Raw genomic sequence first — 16,881 nt, forward strand, 5'->3', positions numbered from 1 at the left:
TTAATTTCATATATAGTATTTTTAATATGTATCAATGCAGAGTAATTCAAATTAGGACTTACTTTTGACAACTTTGTATCTTTGAAAAATTGCAATTAAAAAAAAACATGTAAATAACTAAATTTGCTATATATGATATTCTAAAAAAAATTCTATATTATTCTGTACATCTTTATTTATATGTTTATTTTTCAGAATACTATGGGTGGAGCGCACTTATATACACCACAGTCTATTTTACAACAGATGATGAATCAACAGAATTTACAGCAGCAACAGAATCTACAGCAGATTGGATCATGGATGCAAACACCACAAGTACCACCAATAACTATTCCCTGGAGTGTACCAGCGTTACATCAATCAGAATTGGTTAGATTTACTGGAGAGACCAGCTCTGGACCAATACTTCATCAGAAAAGAAAATTAGGAGCACTAGATATTGAAGAATACATGTAATGTAATTTTTATATATGTCGTCTACTGATTAATTATGTGGCAAAATCTTATGATAATATATTATTCAAATAGGCGTCAAAAAAAGCAGTTTATAACAGAAGAAAAAATAACTGCACATTTTAAAGATCTGCACATTAGTTCTAATTATGAATCCGAGAATCCGGTGCAATCAACTTCTACTGTTCATACGTCATCTTCCTGTCATAAGCCATTAAATATGGATTTGGATGTCGATGCAACGAATGCATTAAATACCGAACAAACAAGCGATCTACATCCAAGATTGGTTCTTTCAGAGGAACTCAAGCGAATGCAAGAGGAACCTATTTTGCCATCGACTCTTATATCTAAATTGTAAGTTTACACTGGTTATATATGATTTAAAAATATAACAAAAATACAACGCTTTTTGAAAAAGAATGAATGAGAGAGAGAGAGAGAGAGAGAGAGAGAGAGAGAGAAAGAGAGAGAGAGAGCACTAAAAAGAAAAAAATGTACTATGTTTTTCAAGCCTTGTTTATTTTTTTCTCTTATAGAGAGAGGCCTTCTATGGCTCTGGTTCTTTGGGAACCACCAAATAGACATCTCCGTATTCTACCAACAAGAGATACTCCAACGCCAATCCCGAATACATCCGACGACAATAATAACAACAATAATGTTACTATTCCCGATCTAAATAACATATTATCCAGTGTCAGATCAGCATTTGAGCCAATGGAGTTATGAGATTCTTTGGTTAGTACTGCATATTTTATCTCCAAATACGTTGGAAACGAAAAAGTATAAATATTATTTAAACTTTAAATTGGAAAAAGATTTCAATAATCTGCAAAATGTAAACTAGAGTAGGATAAGGGATAAAATGTGTTTTGCGGTTTCTCCTACTGTATAATAATCATTTGAATGATGCATCTGAGTAAGTTTGAAACGCATCTCTAATATATTATTTTCATTTGATAATCGTAGATTTCACATTATTTTAATATGTCTTATTATAATTTCGCCTTTTAAGGTTCCTGAATAGTCACCACAGTCATATTGAATTGTGACGTCAAAAATGATAAAAAATGATTTAATTTTTGTTACGTGCTATTTGTAAATAAAGACTATTTGGATAAAATAAAATGATGATATTGCTTTAAAATAATCGTAAAAATGGACGAAAACTATGTTTATCTTTCTTCAGATAGTTAGTAATGATCGTAAAAAATGATAAAAGGCATGGTGGAATAAGAAAGGTAAGCTATTGCGTATAATGGCGAAAAAAAAGTGAGAGACACAAAATGACAACTAATCACTTTGGACCCCAGCGAAGCGCGCAAATTTCAAACGCACATAATACTGATCAGAAATTAAATGATTGGGGTCCAATGTGATTGGCTGTTAGCTTTCCACTATTTTTAGGCTATTGCGTATCCATGGAAATAGCTTACCTTTCTTATTCCAGCGTGAAAGTGAAAATAGGCTACGTATGTGTATTGAGTAAAAGCATTTTCATGTCTTTTATTACTTTTTATTTATAATTATTTACTGTCAGGAAAAAATAAGAATAGCTTTCGTCCATTTTTACAATTGTTTTAAAATAATCTCAGCATTTTGTTTTATCTAAATCGTCTTTATTTACAAATGGCACATAAAATTAACATGTCAAATTATCATTTCTCGCTTTTGACATGATTCTATATGACTGTAGTAACTACTCAGGAGCCTTAAATACGCATGTACCTCTTTCATTATATGTATTCTTTATTGTATATTATTTTGTTACAATTTCTTATTTATATCATTTATGTAATTAATACATGAAAGAAATTATTATTATGAAGAAATATGTATATTGGGTCTGAGTATTTTTTTTATTCGAAAATGTATCTGTTTTTTTTCTAGCACAACCATAAAATAAAAATATTTTTTTGCATTTTGTCTTTTATATCTATACATTGACTTTTATTACACAGCAAATGTTAATAATAAAAAAACAATGCAAAAAAGAATCTTAAAGAAAAAAATCGATGATTGAATAAAGATTCTTAGAATAGAGGAAATTAATTAAATACCACTAATAATTTTTTTCAATTTGTATTTTGCATGTAGTATTGAGCGAATGAAAGATAATGATTATGTATAAAGCGAGGTAATATAAATGATAACATGAGCGTTTATTATGAATGATTGGTATAAAATGATATAATACATGTATGTATTAGTTTTGCATTAAATTACCATTATGATAATAAAATTGCAACAGAGTTTTAATACCTTTGTCTAATATCAGAATAAGAAAATTATTGTCACAAGTTCACATTTATTAATTATTTTATTTGTTAAGCTTTACAAACAAAAAGATAAATGTCTTACTTTAGATAATTATTAATTGTTTGTTGAGAAAACATATTTGTATAGTTTATTAATTTTAAATTAAATTTTTGCTAGCGGTAAGCTTCAATAAATATTAGGATTCCATTAAATACTAGGAGTTCAATAAATATTAGGATTAGATTCTTTTTTTGCTAAAATTTGATTTCTTTTTTTTTTTTGTTTTTTTTTTTTTTGATTTTTTTTGTTAATTTATAGTAGTATTAGACCAGTTAAAATATCTAAAGAAATATATTTAGCAACACAGTCAACTGATTATATTTCTCGAGAGAAGAAAGAAAAGATTTAAAATTAGAAATTCCAGGAATTAATTGAAGATATGATTACATTAGTAAATTTTATATAAAGTTTTTATTTTTTTAAATTTAATTTTGTGCATCAACTTTGTAACAGTAATTTTATTCTACAAATTAAAAAATTATATCGCCTACAGATATTCGCCAATTTTAAGTATACCCAAATTAGGATTATAAGTATCCGATAAATATAATATCTGAATTATCCAAACTAATTATTATCTATTTTTACTCAAATCCGGATGTTTGAATGAGCTATATATTTTAAATTTTAATATCCAAAGAATTACATTTGAAAATTTAAATTTAATCTATAAAATATTCGATAGAAAATTAAATACAAAACACAATAAGCCAAAATTGAAATTTGATGCAACTTTACACGTACGCGCGCATATAAAGATTCTTTTATACATTATGTATGTTTTATAATCCTAGTGAAAATAAATACATATAAAAAATTTTTAATACAATTAAAAATTTGAACGAATAAGAAAAAGTAAACATAATTAAATATTTTTTTATTACAAGCTTTAATTAAAAAATAACTTCTTTTGATTATATTATTTTGGTTATAATAATATCTTTCGTCGTAGAAAGCATTCTTTTTAAAACTATATAGCTAAATAGAAATAAATAAATTCGAAAAACATAAAAATAAAGGGCATACACCATGAACGCAAGATAACGTTAGCGAATAGTTATTTGATTACAATACATTATAATTTAACTGCACATAATTGAGTGTTATATAAACGTTTCAGCTTTACATTTGGCCATCTTCAGTATATAACAAATACAAAATATTTACACGCAACGGACGACTCATCTAAGTGTGTTATCTTATGACATGTCTAATTATAACGTCAAAACGCTCGTTATCTAAAAATTGTTCTTTTATTTTTCCATATATTGATGTTAGTCCAAAAAGATTAGAGTTATTATATTCAAAGAAAATCGTCTTTTTATTACAATAATTCCGGTAGTCCAAATGTTTCTACTTCGTAACTTGAACGCAAAATTTCCAGATTCTAGATTACAATATTATTTGATTATTTAAATGTTTCAACTTCGTTTTTCGAGTTATAAAATATAGAAACTTAGTACCAGTTGTGTGTTATAGTCAACTGTGTAGATTAATATCAATAGTGGATGCCTTGTTGTAATAAAGTACTTGTTACAATGTTTGCCGAATTCTCACCATGATACCCAGCTATATATATATCTAACATGTATCGAAGGAAAGGGTAAAATGATATTACGTAGGGGTGCTTATGCTAAGCACAGGAAAATATGACTCTGGTAATTTTTCCATATCATTCTGCTTGTTCAGACCATTAATTTGTTTTTTTAATAAAAATCATTTCCGACATGATTCTTTTTTGAAAGCATGGTTCTATATCTAACATCTGGACATTATCCCAGTTTATTTTGTGATCACATTCTATGCTGTGGTAATACAGTAAGAGAATCTCGAAATAAATTCGAGTTAACTTAGCAAAACTCGAATATCTTTGAAATAAAAAAATAATATACAACATTTTTTCTGTTTTAATTACATTTTTGTTATATATAACTTCAATCAAGTTTTGCATATTAATTTTTGATAATTATTTGGATTAAAGAACACACCGCGCCAATAATCTTGACCTTGACATATGTTATTCCTCAAAAGGAATGATCTTCAAAAGGTTTTAAATAGTGGTCACTGTTCATTCAAAAGTTATTAACAAATAAAGTTTAAAAATTGTCTTATTTCTATATATTGTATGACGGACATACGATTTTCCATGCGAAGGGAAATCTAAGCCTTGTGAAAGGCACTCAGGTTATGACCTTGACAATAAATCTCAAAGTCGAAGTCATCGGCGCGATGTCTGTTAATCTGAATAATTACCTAATTTTGCAATTAGTTTTCTATTTCTTAAGATAGAAGAGGGAGGAGGGGAAAGGAAATAAATCTAAATTAATTTTAAAATTTGTATAGAATTTGAGTAATGGTTAATTCGATGAATTAATATTCGAATAATTCGAATATTGGCAAATCCAAATTGTATTTACAGCTTAAACTTGGCAAATTTTTTTTTTTTAAGTTAAATATATTACAGACTTTTAAGCTGTAATTCAGTCTCTTGTACGTTCTGTTTCTTCGAATGGTCTATCTTCTGTTAAAAGTTTCCTGAATTCTTTAGGATCCCGCAACGATTCTCCATTGATCGCAGCTATGACCTTGTCGCTATCCAACATCGTTATATGGTTGCCTTCAACATAATATGTATTCACCTTGTCGTGCGTGATCTGAAAAGTTTTATTCCCGTTATTAGACATCGATTATGAGAAATTGAAACCAAATGTTTGTAAAAAGTACATAGAGACATATTACTTTGTGTAAACCATAATCTTCTTCGATCATATCGACAGATGATTTCGTGGGTCTCAAAAGTGTTATAGGCGATCGTATCCATCCCAAGGATGACCAGTCGTACTTTCGCAAAGCGAGAATATGCATATAAATATTTGTATATAAATTTTTCTTGGTAAGCGACATTTTGTCAGGAACGTGCGACAAGAAAACATTTAATTTTTCTTCCCAGGTTGTACATTTCTCAAGATCTAAAAGTAGCTGCAAAAGAAAAATAAACGGGATGTTGACAATAAGAAGATCGTGATGATAAAATAGTATTTTAGTAACGGTTAGTAAAATCTACCTTTCCGCTTGAAGCTGGTTGTATAGTATCCATGATAGAAAGCAAGACATTATTTTGAAGTTCTTCTTCTGTAGTAGCTGGAAGGAATTGATCTAACATCATTTTCAATTGCTCAGGAGCACCGTCAATCAATACTAGTCGACCACTTAAACCATGTTTTTCCAGTCGTTTCACTAATTCGAGAGCAATTAATGAACCATACGAATATCCGACTATGGCAAAACCTCTTTGCTCTTCCGCTTTTGGCAAGACATACTGAAAATTCCAATGAAACGTGTGTCAGTCTGAGTAAAGCAAATATCTTTCAGAAAGAATTCGTAAAAAAGAAATATTAAATGAATATCTCATTTTATTTATCATTTACATTCTTCCGTGTATACGTACTGGTAAAAGATGATCGGCATATTCGGGTATAGACATAGTATTCACCAATCCATATTGCAAAGCCGTTGCGAAAGGTCTGATCTTTGACGCTAGTGGATTAAATATATGTCCGTAACCCTGTATACTCGGCAGGAGGAACACTTTTATTTTGCGCGGATCCATCCTAGTTTGTAATTCCATACAGGTCTCAGTAGGCAAATCTACGTTGTACAAAATCTGAAGTAACAGTTGTATGCCAGATAGTTCGATTGTCTGTTCATTGATATCTGGATTCTGTGCTTTCTGTCGTTCCAAATCCTTATCGCGCATCTCCACTAATTTAGCGAAGTTTAGATTGCGAATATCTTGCGCGGTGAGGAAGATATCATATTCACGTTCTAGTGTTTGTTTAATCTCTACGGCCATCATTGAATCCATGCCGAGTTCAGCTAATGATATATTCTGAGCCACAGTCTTATCTTTCATATCTGCAAGAATATCAAGAGATATAATTAAATTTGATTATTGGCTTATATATATATTTTTTTGAACAATGACACAGCATGTCAATAATCTTGTTTGGAAAAATCTTCGTTAATTTTATAATTTTTTAAAATGTGCATATGTTTAGTGGAAATAATATAAATAAATAATAAAACGTGATTTTTATTCTAAAAATAAAATATTAATTCGATCAATATACTTAAACAGATTTAAAAACAAAATTAATATCCTCATCTGCATAATGTATATAAACAGTAAATTCCTCTTTTTGATTTTATTCTGGGAAACTATCTTAAAATAACAACAATCTTACTCATTATATTTATCACGGCCTCTACAATGTCGGTAGCTCCATAAGCACCTACATGCTTCTCCGCTACCACCATACTAGATACCACTGGGCGATTCTGCAACAAGAAGATCTCCAACTTTTCAAGGCAGGAAGATACCATTTGCTGCAAAGTACCGCCAATGACGAGTTCCTTGTTGTTGTCATGCCATTCAGCGACAAGACCAACTTCTCCTATTGCGCCCCATTGAATAGCCAGTCCCGGTAGACCGTTCGCTGCTCTACGTTCACAAATTCTCTCCATTATAGAATTAGCCATACCATAATTCGTTTGTCCAGCATTCCCTCTCCCGCAAGAAACCGAGCTGAAAACTACGAACTGCTGAAGTTGAGGGCACAACTTTCTGGATAATTCGTCCAGCATCTTCGTGGCCCAAGCTTTCGCTCTGAAAGACTCCTCGAATGATTCCGGTGTTTGATTCTTGCAGGTGCAGTCCTTCAGCACCACGGCAAGATTGAAGATGGCGTCCACTGGGCCCTGTTTCTCTGCAGAATTTAGTATAAACTCACAATCCTTACGATTCGAAGCGTCTACCCCTGTGATGATAAGCACGTTCACGCCATAATAAGATTTCCATAACTCGACTTTCATGCGTTGGTAACCATTCTTTATTCCCGTTCTTGATGTCAACACTATATTTTTGGCACCTCGAAGTATCAACCAATCGGCTAATTCTAATCCGAAACCACCCAGTCCACCCAGAATAAGGTAGGTTTTATTACTGTCGCAGTAATATTGTGGATCAGCAAGAATAGGTTTCTTTTCGAGAATCTTTTTCTCATCACAAATTTTCAAAAGTATCTATAAAAGACAACATGGTTTTATTAATTTTCTTTTAGTTTCTCGCAGATTTTTACTTTAACAATAAAATTTAATGATTTTTTAAAACTTGAAAGCATTGTTAGGTGACTATAACAATATATAGAATATTTTGATAGTTGATGATAGATAGTGTTTTATTGTGTATAATTAGTACTTTCAGTAAACAAAATATTAGCAGAATATTACAGATAAACTATTAACTAGATTTATATTAAGCTTGCATTCTCCAACTTAATACAAATCAAGATTATAGAATACCAGCAGAATAGAGTGTATCATTTAAACGATTTTAAAACAGCAAATTCTGTATTTGATTTTTGCTTAATCAATACTATTATCTGTTAGAAGATTCTATTATATTTCTACTGCATTTTGTAAAAAATATTTCCTAATTACATGCTTTGATTAAAATATTTTTTAATTACATCTATTCTTTAACTTTAATTACATATAATTATGTACATTTTTATGTAATTATATATAATTATATTATATCAAAATGTTGGCAGAATTTGATGAAATTATATAATATTCTGGCTACGGTCGATTTGAATGCTCACGCGCTTAAAGCGCTTATAATTATCATTTTGTCTTTATCGTTCATTAGACGTAAAATAAGCATAGAAGTACTGAAAGTGCTGAAGTGTCCAAATCAACTCTCTGTTAAATTTTTTTTACCTTGCCTATGTGCTTTCCGGTCGTCATATATCTGAAGGCCGTTTCCAATTCATCCTTTTCAAAAACTTTTCTAACAAGTGGTTTGATCGCTCCATTTTTGAGACCCTCGTTTAACAAATTATATAACTCCGTCTTTTCTTCCTGTAACTTTTCGTCTTTCGGTCCAAACGAAGAATAAAGCAAATTATCAAGCATAACTCCATGGAAACTGACTTCTTTCAAGAAGATCATCATTCCCAAGGGATTGTTTGCAGCAAGATCAATCTTGCCGATTTCTAGGAAGCGACCTGCTATCGCCAGACACCGAACTGACGCTTGGAGCTTCTCTTCGGATAATGAATTTAAAACGATATCCACTCCCTCGCCATTGGTTTTTTGAAGTATCATCTGCTCGAAGTTGGTATTATGCGAGTTGTAAATATGATCATCCGGAATTGACGGGAACATCTCGCGAATGAATTTGCGTTTTTCAGGTGTTCCCACAGTAGTAAACACCTCACAGCCTTCGTGAAGAGCTAGATGTATCGCTGCCTGGCCGATGCCACCAGTACCGGAATGAATGAGCACCTTATCACCTTTCTTCATCTCACCACGTTGATAGAGCGCCATATAGCATGTTGCATACACGGATGGTACAGTAGCCGCGTCCTCCAACGACCAATTGTCAGGCACGTACCAGAGCAATTCGTCCGATTTAATAAAGTTTGTTATACCTCTGAAAATATATATTGATCATAAAAACTTTAACTCAGATGTAAGATGTCTTAGAACGTATAGATGATATACATACTCTACTGAAAAAAATCATGTCACACAGTTGCATGATAAAAGCATGTAATTAGAACATGTAAATCACATAATTGTTGTAACGAATTGTTCCAAATCAGTATGTGAGTTTTTTAAATTACAATAATTTTAAAAGTCACATAATGATATGTCCTTTTTTTCTATTTCTGCCATTCAATTCTTTAAAATTCGATTTATAAAATCATATGATGGATGAAATTATTTCTAATATCATGTGATTTTCCAAATTACATCATTTTAAAAAATCATGTATTGATTTGGAACAGTCCGTTACATGATTTACATGTTTTAATTACATGATTTCATCATGTAACGTTGTGACATAATTTTTTTCACTAAGGTATATTTTAAAGAAGATATTATATAATGGTAATTAATCTATTAACGATTACTAATATAAATTAATAATTAAAGCTTATATAGAACGAAATAATAAAAAATTTTGAAAAATTTCATATTACGATAGATACGTTAATCAACTTTTGAAAATATGTTAAAACTTAATACTTTTACGTCATGTTTTTTAGTACCGTATTTTTTTTAAAGAAAGTATAATAAAACGACTTTTCAATGTATAGTTTGTAAATATAAAGTTTAATACGAAGATTACCTTGTACTGCAAAGACCCATCACACGACGACCAGCGCTATCGATACCAGCATATTCATAGCCGATCGGGAGCTCGTTGTCTCGATCAATCAATTTGGTAGAATCCTGAACAAGTTTTCCTGTGGCAATCATGACATCTTTAAAATTAAGAGCCGAGTACACTACATGGATCAGATTCTTTTGATTAATATCAGGACGTATTCTGCCCTCAATCCAACGAAGCGTGCTTAAGTCACCAGGTACCTATTTTCCACAGATATATATTATTAATTATTTTATACAAAAATGTATAAAATAATTATATAACTACAATGTAATTATATTAATAACAATATAAATGTACGTGTATACACGTGTATACATGCATGTAGAATGTTTCATAATTATAATATTTTCTTACATACCGTTTGCTGAACATATGCATGACGAACAAGCTTTGGCTGTAAACTCGGCAACGGTTGATGTCTATAGGAACCCCATACTTTTCCCGGTCTCAATACATTGATCGGCAAATCCAGCTGGAGCTGTTCCGAATATAACGGGTTTTGTAGAGAAAACTTAGGAGCTTCGATATCTTGTATCAATATACTTCTGATTATTTCTCCACCCGGTTCCTTTCTTAAACAGTTCACGAAGCCTAGCAATCCACTTTCTAACTCTTCTTCACTGACGAGTATTATCCTCCTATCATTGGTTTCGCTTTCAATATTCATGAATAAATTCAATTTTTCGAGCCAGGTGAACTCATTGTTGTTAACATGGATGACTTCGGTTTTTCTGACCATCTGCTCTTTCTTTTTCAAAAGTACTATAGTCTCTTCACCAATACTCTTTTCTAGAATCACATCTAAACCCTGCTTTGAAAGATTTTCGAGCTTGGATCTTTCTCGTGTCAATATAAAACCGTTGTTTTTCAGTTTCAACAGGATTTTTTCTAATTGGTGGTTTTTATTTCTCGATAATAGCCCGATACCGACAGCAAGCATAACATTATCTTCTTTGGATACTTTATTAATATCCAAAGCGATAACATTCGGGAATAATGAATAATCAAAACGATTAGATGGGGCTGACAGATGCACCTTCGCTTGAATCAAAGGCAAATCACTTAAAATCTCAGTGAGTATGGGTGATGCTAATTCATCCATTGTCACCTTATCAGAATCGTCGATCAACTCGATGGTTTTGATATGAACAGTTTGATGATATTCGAGTGCAATCTGCGTGGATAATCTAATCGCCTCCTTCAAGGATACTTGTGCTTTGTCGCGATGAGCCACAAATTTATATTCTTCGAGGATCGCATCGTCGGTTCTCAACCGGCGAGGTATGGCCGTAGCCTTAACACCACGGATTTCAACTCCACCTGATATTATAGTTTCCCATTCTTTGTACACGAATACGGGGAATTCTATAAGGAGAAATTTGCGATGATATTTCTTATTTATATATATGCATAATTATAATGATTATATCAAACTTATTAGGATAAAAGTTTTGTATTAAAGAATAATTTATAATTTTTATTTATTCTAAAATAATAATATAATAACAAGGCTCATAATCTTTATATATCTTTATATGTATAGATCATATTTCTCATTAAGACTGTGAATCATATTAGTATATATATATAATATATATGAGACTTCTTTTAAAACATTTACAATTTATGTAGTATGTTTTTTGAAAATTTAGCAGTTATTGAAAAGAATTTGAGCAAAGTATCTCTACTTTAGTGTTTCTTTTTTTAAGAAGCGCAAGAATTAATTTTGATTTATACTAAAAGATGAATAAAAATCATATAAATTCTATCAACAATTAAAAATCTGTTACTGTCTAATACTCTCATTTGTATAATATGCATTATACAAATTAAGAAATATAATTAATTTTTTTATGCAAGCAAACTTTGCGAAATAAATATTTGTGAATCTAGGAAATATAAACTTACGTCTGTTTTCTGGATCCAAATTTCGAACTTCTTGCTGGTGAAGCTTAGTATCAATCACGATCTTGCGTATTTTCGTAGGCACAAATAAACCTTTCGTATTTATTCCAAGAATCATCATCTGTAGCATGTTGTCGAGGAACGTTACCCAATTACTCGTCCAAGCAATGTGTCCCTTATTCCCTGACAGGGATGCGCTTTTTAAAGAACGGAAAATGCCTGAATATTGATAACCTCGTAATTTTAGCTCTTTATAAATGTCCTTAGTAGTTAGTACTTCTTCTTCATCATCATCTTCTGGCAAAATATTAGCAGGTATCTTTTCTTGCGTTGGATTTTTCACGACTCGAATCAATCCAGTCACAATCGGAGTGCTACCTTCCGATATTTCGAATCTTCCAGTGCCTGCAAAAATAATTATTGTAATTAATTAAAATATTGAGTATTAAAATATTCGTCAATATTAAAATATTCGAAAGAATATATATATATATATATATATTCTCAGGATTACATTAACATTAAATAGAAAACAATTCAAATGTAAAAATCATAAAAACAATCAAGTTAAAAGATTAATAATAAAAACAGAGGAAAGTTAAAAAATAGTTAGTTAATTAAAATAATAAAAATTTAGCACAAAATATAAAAAAATCAACATAAATCAGAGTCAGAAATTAAAATAATTAAATATTTGAACACAATTTTGCACAATTCGAGCAATTAAATAAATTCAATCTTAAAATTTAAATTACATGAAAATTTTAAGCATTATCTAAAAAAATTAGCGTGCATCCTAAATAAATAATAATTGTGATTGTTGTCACAATTGATGATTTTGTATTGGAATTATAAATTATTATAAATACAATTGAATTATATCCAGGAAAAATGTTATATATATGGACATATTTCATATATAATTATATAACAATATATAAACATTTTTTCCTAAATATGTAATAAGTTATATCAATAGTAGCAATAATTGTTAATCACAATAGCATACACATTTTGTATGAATAAAAACACAATGAGATTACCTTTTTGAACCATTACTGTTAACTCAATATTGCCTTCTTTTGGAATATGAGTAGCACGCATGAAGCTGACATCTTCGAAGACAACTGATAGCTCTGTATACAGTTCCCCCTGCAACGTACCCATAGTTTCCCAAACTATAGCAAGGTATCCTATGGCAGGCATTAAATTCTTCCCATCAATAACATGACCGACCATATAATCAAAGTTCTCGTCTGTTATACTCATGGTAACAGTTCTCTCCCCGGAAGTAACCTTCTTTTGCAACTTGTATGCTGTTACGTACCAGTCGTCAGTGTGTTCCCATCTTAAAGAAGATTAAATCATTTATTATCCTAATTTCTTAGCAAAACACGATGAGAATCCTAAAATAATTTTCGTGCAATTTTTCCTTATTTTTTTTATTAATTAGTATTTTATAAGAATAATGATCAAAAGAAGAAAATTGATAATAGACAAACAGTTACATTGATAACAATGGTTAAATTGACGACAAATGATTAAATTTTGATGCACTGAGCAAAAAAAAGTTGTTCGGTTTATTTTAGACAATTAAATATTTAAATTCCTGCAAGCCTACCTGATAGAAGGTGCGATCATTGGGGTACCACGGCTAACTGGATACTCGACGGTCGGATAAAGTTTCGCAATATCCGGTTGTAATCCTGCGTTGTAGAGTTTGCCGAGCCCCTGCAGAACAACCTCGACATTGTCTTTGTGACCACGTTGAGTAAGCCCGATATTTGTGACTCCCGAGCCAAGAGATCGCCTCAGGATAGCTTGTAAAAGACTATGGGGCGCGATCTCGATAGTCACTGCATCCTTCGGGATCGAACGCGCTGCTTCTTCGAATAATACAGGATTCAGAAGATTATTTGTATGGTATTCGGCAGATGACAACTTGGCAGCTGCAGTAGACCATTTGTTGCGTGGTACAGATGTGCTCAGCCATTTTCTGCTGCGCGGCTTCGATTGAGGAATTATCTCGTTCATATAAGCCAGAAGTTTCGGTCCGGCGGGCGCGATATAACGACTATGATAGGGTATGTTGCTGCATGGCACTTCTTTCGCGAAGATTTGCTTAGCCTGTTTAGATATACGTAGATTTAGTTAAGACAAATATTACAAAAAAAAACAATTTAGATAATATTTATAATTTGGTAATATAATAAACAATTAATTTATGATAAGAATTGTAACAAAATAACAGAAATATATAGCATACAGAATCTCAAAATAATCGCCAAATATTTTATGGGCAGGTAGAGCGGACTAAATTGAGTCGAAAAGTCCTTCTACCATTTTGTAATTTTCGCAATAGTTAACATAAGATATTAATTACTAAAAATGGCCGAATATTGGTCTTCAATAATTTTTTACTTAAATACTATTAACTTTACAGAAAAACTGCAAGGGGCAAAAATTGTTTATTTCTTCTCATAGAGCTCTAAGATTTTTTAATAATTTTTTATCAACTTTTTAGTACTACAGTTTCTTATTTTTACCAACATGAGGAAAAATAGAGTATTAAAAAATTCTGAAAAAATTCTTAGTTGTATGAGAAGAAAATAAACAATTTTTGTCTCTTGCAATTTTTCTGTAAAGTTGATAGAATTTGAGTAAAAAATTATTAAAGACCAATTTCGGTAATTTTTAGTAATTAATATCTTGTTAATTATTGCGAAAATTGCAAAATAGTAGAGGACTTTTCGACTCAGTTTAGTTCGCTCTACCTGCCCATGAAATATTTAGTGATTATTTGGGACACCCTATATGCACAAATGTTGCATATATTGTTATAACTAACACGCTAAAAGTTATTTTAACATCATTTTACATTGTTGAAATCTCTCACTTACATACAATTTAGAAAAATTTTTGACAAAAAATGATTCAACAAACCTGTAATTGGGCGACAAATTGTTTCATGGATTCAGCAGGTCCACTAATAGTGCTACTGTCAGAAGCATTATGACAAGCCACTTCGATGTCAGGTGGACATATATCTTTGATGTCCTCGTAGCCAAGACCTACAGCCGCCATCGACCCATAAATTACTTTAGTTTCGATAGACGCTATACCCCTCGAGTATGCTGATAAGATCATTTGTTCGGCGGTGAAGCATCCGTCTGCGTAAGCGCAACCGAGCTCTCCGACAGAATGGCCAATAATATTATCCGGCACAATGCCTACCGATGTAAGGAGATCGACTAGACCAATCTGTAAAATTCATATTATATCAGAATACAATGAAGAATAGTAAGCAATCTTTTAAATTTAATGATTCTACTTTCTTTTAAAACCTTAATTATACATTTTTAATTTAAATACTGCAATATTTAATTCTAACTTAAATTAAATATATATAATTTTTAATTTAAGAATATTAATCATATAATATATCTCATTCAATATTAATATATATCTCATTATATAATTTATTAAATTAATTTAATTTTTATTTAATTAAAAAAGATTTATTTCTAATGCCAATTGTCTTTTTTTTATTTTGGCATATACTTACAATTAGTTAATGTTTTTTCGTAGAATATAATTTATATTATTAAAAAAGTAATATTAATTTCGTAATTATATGCAGCTCACCTGTACTGCCGCGATACCCACAAATGAATGCAAAATATTGTCGAAAATAGTTTTATCTTTAGTTGTTAGTATATTAATAATGTCTATACCACGTGGTCGTAAGACGGCATCACATTTCTTAATAGCTTCGGCAAAGACAGGGAATCTCATCAGCTCGATACCTATTTAAAATCAACAAATATATCGAATAAACAAAAAAAAATACAATTATTTTCATTTTTTTAAATTAGAAAGAAATTAACACAATACATACCCATACCAGGCCACTGAGATCCCATACCGGAAAACACGAACCAAAGCGGTCTCGTAGTTCCCAAATAATTTTCTACTTCTCTTATAGAATGTTCCGTCTTGGAGCCGACAACCGTGTACCCTCTATACAGATGTCCTTGGATATCATCAAAGTGAATGTCATGTAGCAGACGAATATACTCAACATCTACTGGATGTCTCTCGATCTATAAACGAAAATTAAATTTCTCATAAATCTATAACGAATCCAATCGAAGGTGAATATCTCAAACATTTCGCACTGTGTTAGTTTTTTTTTCGAAGAAATCCTATTGCGTCGTATAGAAATATGCTTAGAGATAGCATAACTATTCCAATTTCATCATTAATCTCTATGACAAATATATTTTATTCACTTTCTATACATGTGTTTTATGTTGTGTAATTTTTATATTTTTTGTCTCATAATATGGTTTTTCATTGATTTTTACTTACATCATCTAAGAATACTTTAACAGAGTCCTCTGTACGTCCAGATACTGTTACGAGTCTCGGTAAATCATCAGATGGTGCTCCATTGTTAATTTTATTTTTCGGATGAGATTTCAATATGATATGGCAATTGGCACCTCCAAAACCAAAAGAATTTATACCCGCATAACTGCCTTCCCAAGGTGTTGCTTCGGTGACGACTTTCATCCTGCCATCTTCAAGAGCTTTCAAGCCTTCTCGTGGCCGGTTGAAATGCAAATTGGATGGGATTATTCCGCTTTCCATTGCTATTATTACCTGTGATATATGTTGCAGTTTAATAAATTACTATATATAGCATAAATCTCGCTACTGCCTTTTTATTTATTTATTTATTTTTTCAATAAAACATTCAAATATTTGCAATATTAGCAACAATTTTAATTAACGTTAAGTAAATTGAAGTTAAATATAATACAATTCTTATTTGGATAAATTCCATTTTTCATATATTGTGTGTGTCGGTAAACTACTCCAAATTTATAAAAAACGATCAATAAAAGAGCAAATTAAGATGTTAAATTAACAATTAATCAATATATATATAT

At 30.7% G+C, this 16,881-nt stretch overlaps 2 protein-coding genes across 3 annotated transcripts in view; one reads left to right on the plus strand and one right to left on the minus strand.

Annotated features, from left to right (window-relative positions):
• The window catches only part of LOC108752469, a 3,483-nt gene extending 1,487 nt beyond the window's left edge, over positions 1-1,996 (plus strand). For both annotated transcript variants that reach the window (XM_018493300.1, XM_018493299.1), the window contains exons 2-4: positions 196-455; positions 532-813; positions 996-1,996. In XM_018493300.1, coding sequence (XP_018348802.1) covers positions 202-455; positions 532-813; positions 996-1,188 — 729 coding nt within the window. In that variant the 5' untranslated portion in view covers positions 196-201 and the 3' untranslated portion in view covers positions 1,189-1,996. The remainder of the gene's footprint in view (positions 1-195; positions 456-531; positions 814-995) is intronic.
• Positions 1,997-3,802: 1,806 nt separating this feature from the next.
• LOC108752582 (fatty acid synthase) overlaps positions 3,803-16,881 on the minus strand; it is a 17,761-nt gene continuing 4,682 nt past the window's right edge. Inside the window, exons 6-20 of the mRNA XM_018493505.1 lie at positions 16,298-16,591; positions 15,825-16,029; positions 15,572-15,732; positions 14,870-15,187; positions 13,548-14,053; positions 12,970-13,274; positions 11,930-12,331; positions 10,380-11,386; positions 9,977-10,218; positions 8,560-9,274; positions 7,023-7,860; positions 6,227-6,693; positions 5,843-6,097; positions 5,518-5,757; positions 3,803-5,432 (exon numbers count right to left, since the gene is read on the minus strand). Of these exons, the coding sequence (XP_018349007.1) occupies positions 5,259-5,432; positions 5,518-5,757; positions 5,843-6,097; positions 6,227-6,693; positions 7,023-7,860; positions 8,560-9,274; positions 9,977-10,218; positions 10,380-11,386; positions 11,930-12,331; positions 12,970-13,274; positions 13,548-14,053; positions 14,870-15,187; positions 15,572-15,732; positions 15,825-16,029; positions 16,298-16,591 (6,129 nt within the window). The 3' untranslated portion in view covers positions 3,803-5,258. The remainder of the gene's footprint in view (positions 5,433-5,517; positions 5,758-5,842; positions 6,098-6,226; positions 6,694-7,022; positions 7,861-8,559; positions 9,275-9,976; positions 10,219-10,379; positions 11,387-11,929; positions 12,332-12,969; positions 13,275-13,547; positions 14,054-14,869; positions 15,188-15,571; positions 15,733-15,824; positions 16,030-16,297; positions 16,592-16,881) is intronic.

This window comes from Trachymyrmex septentrionalis, unplaced genomic scaffold (genome assembly GCF_001594115.1).
Source record: "Trachymyrmex septentrionalis isolate Tsep2-gDNA-1 unplaced genomic scaffold, Tsep1.0 scaffold60, whole genome shotgun sequence".
Taxonomy (NCBI): Eukaryota; Metazoa; Arthropoda; class Insecta; order Hymenoptera; family Formicidae; genus Trachymyrmex; species Trachymyrmex septentrionalis.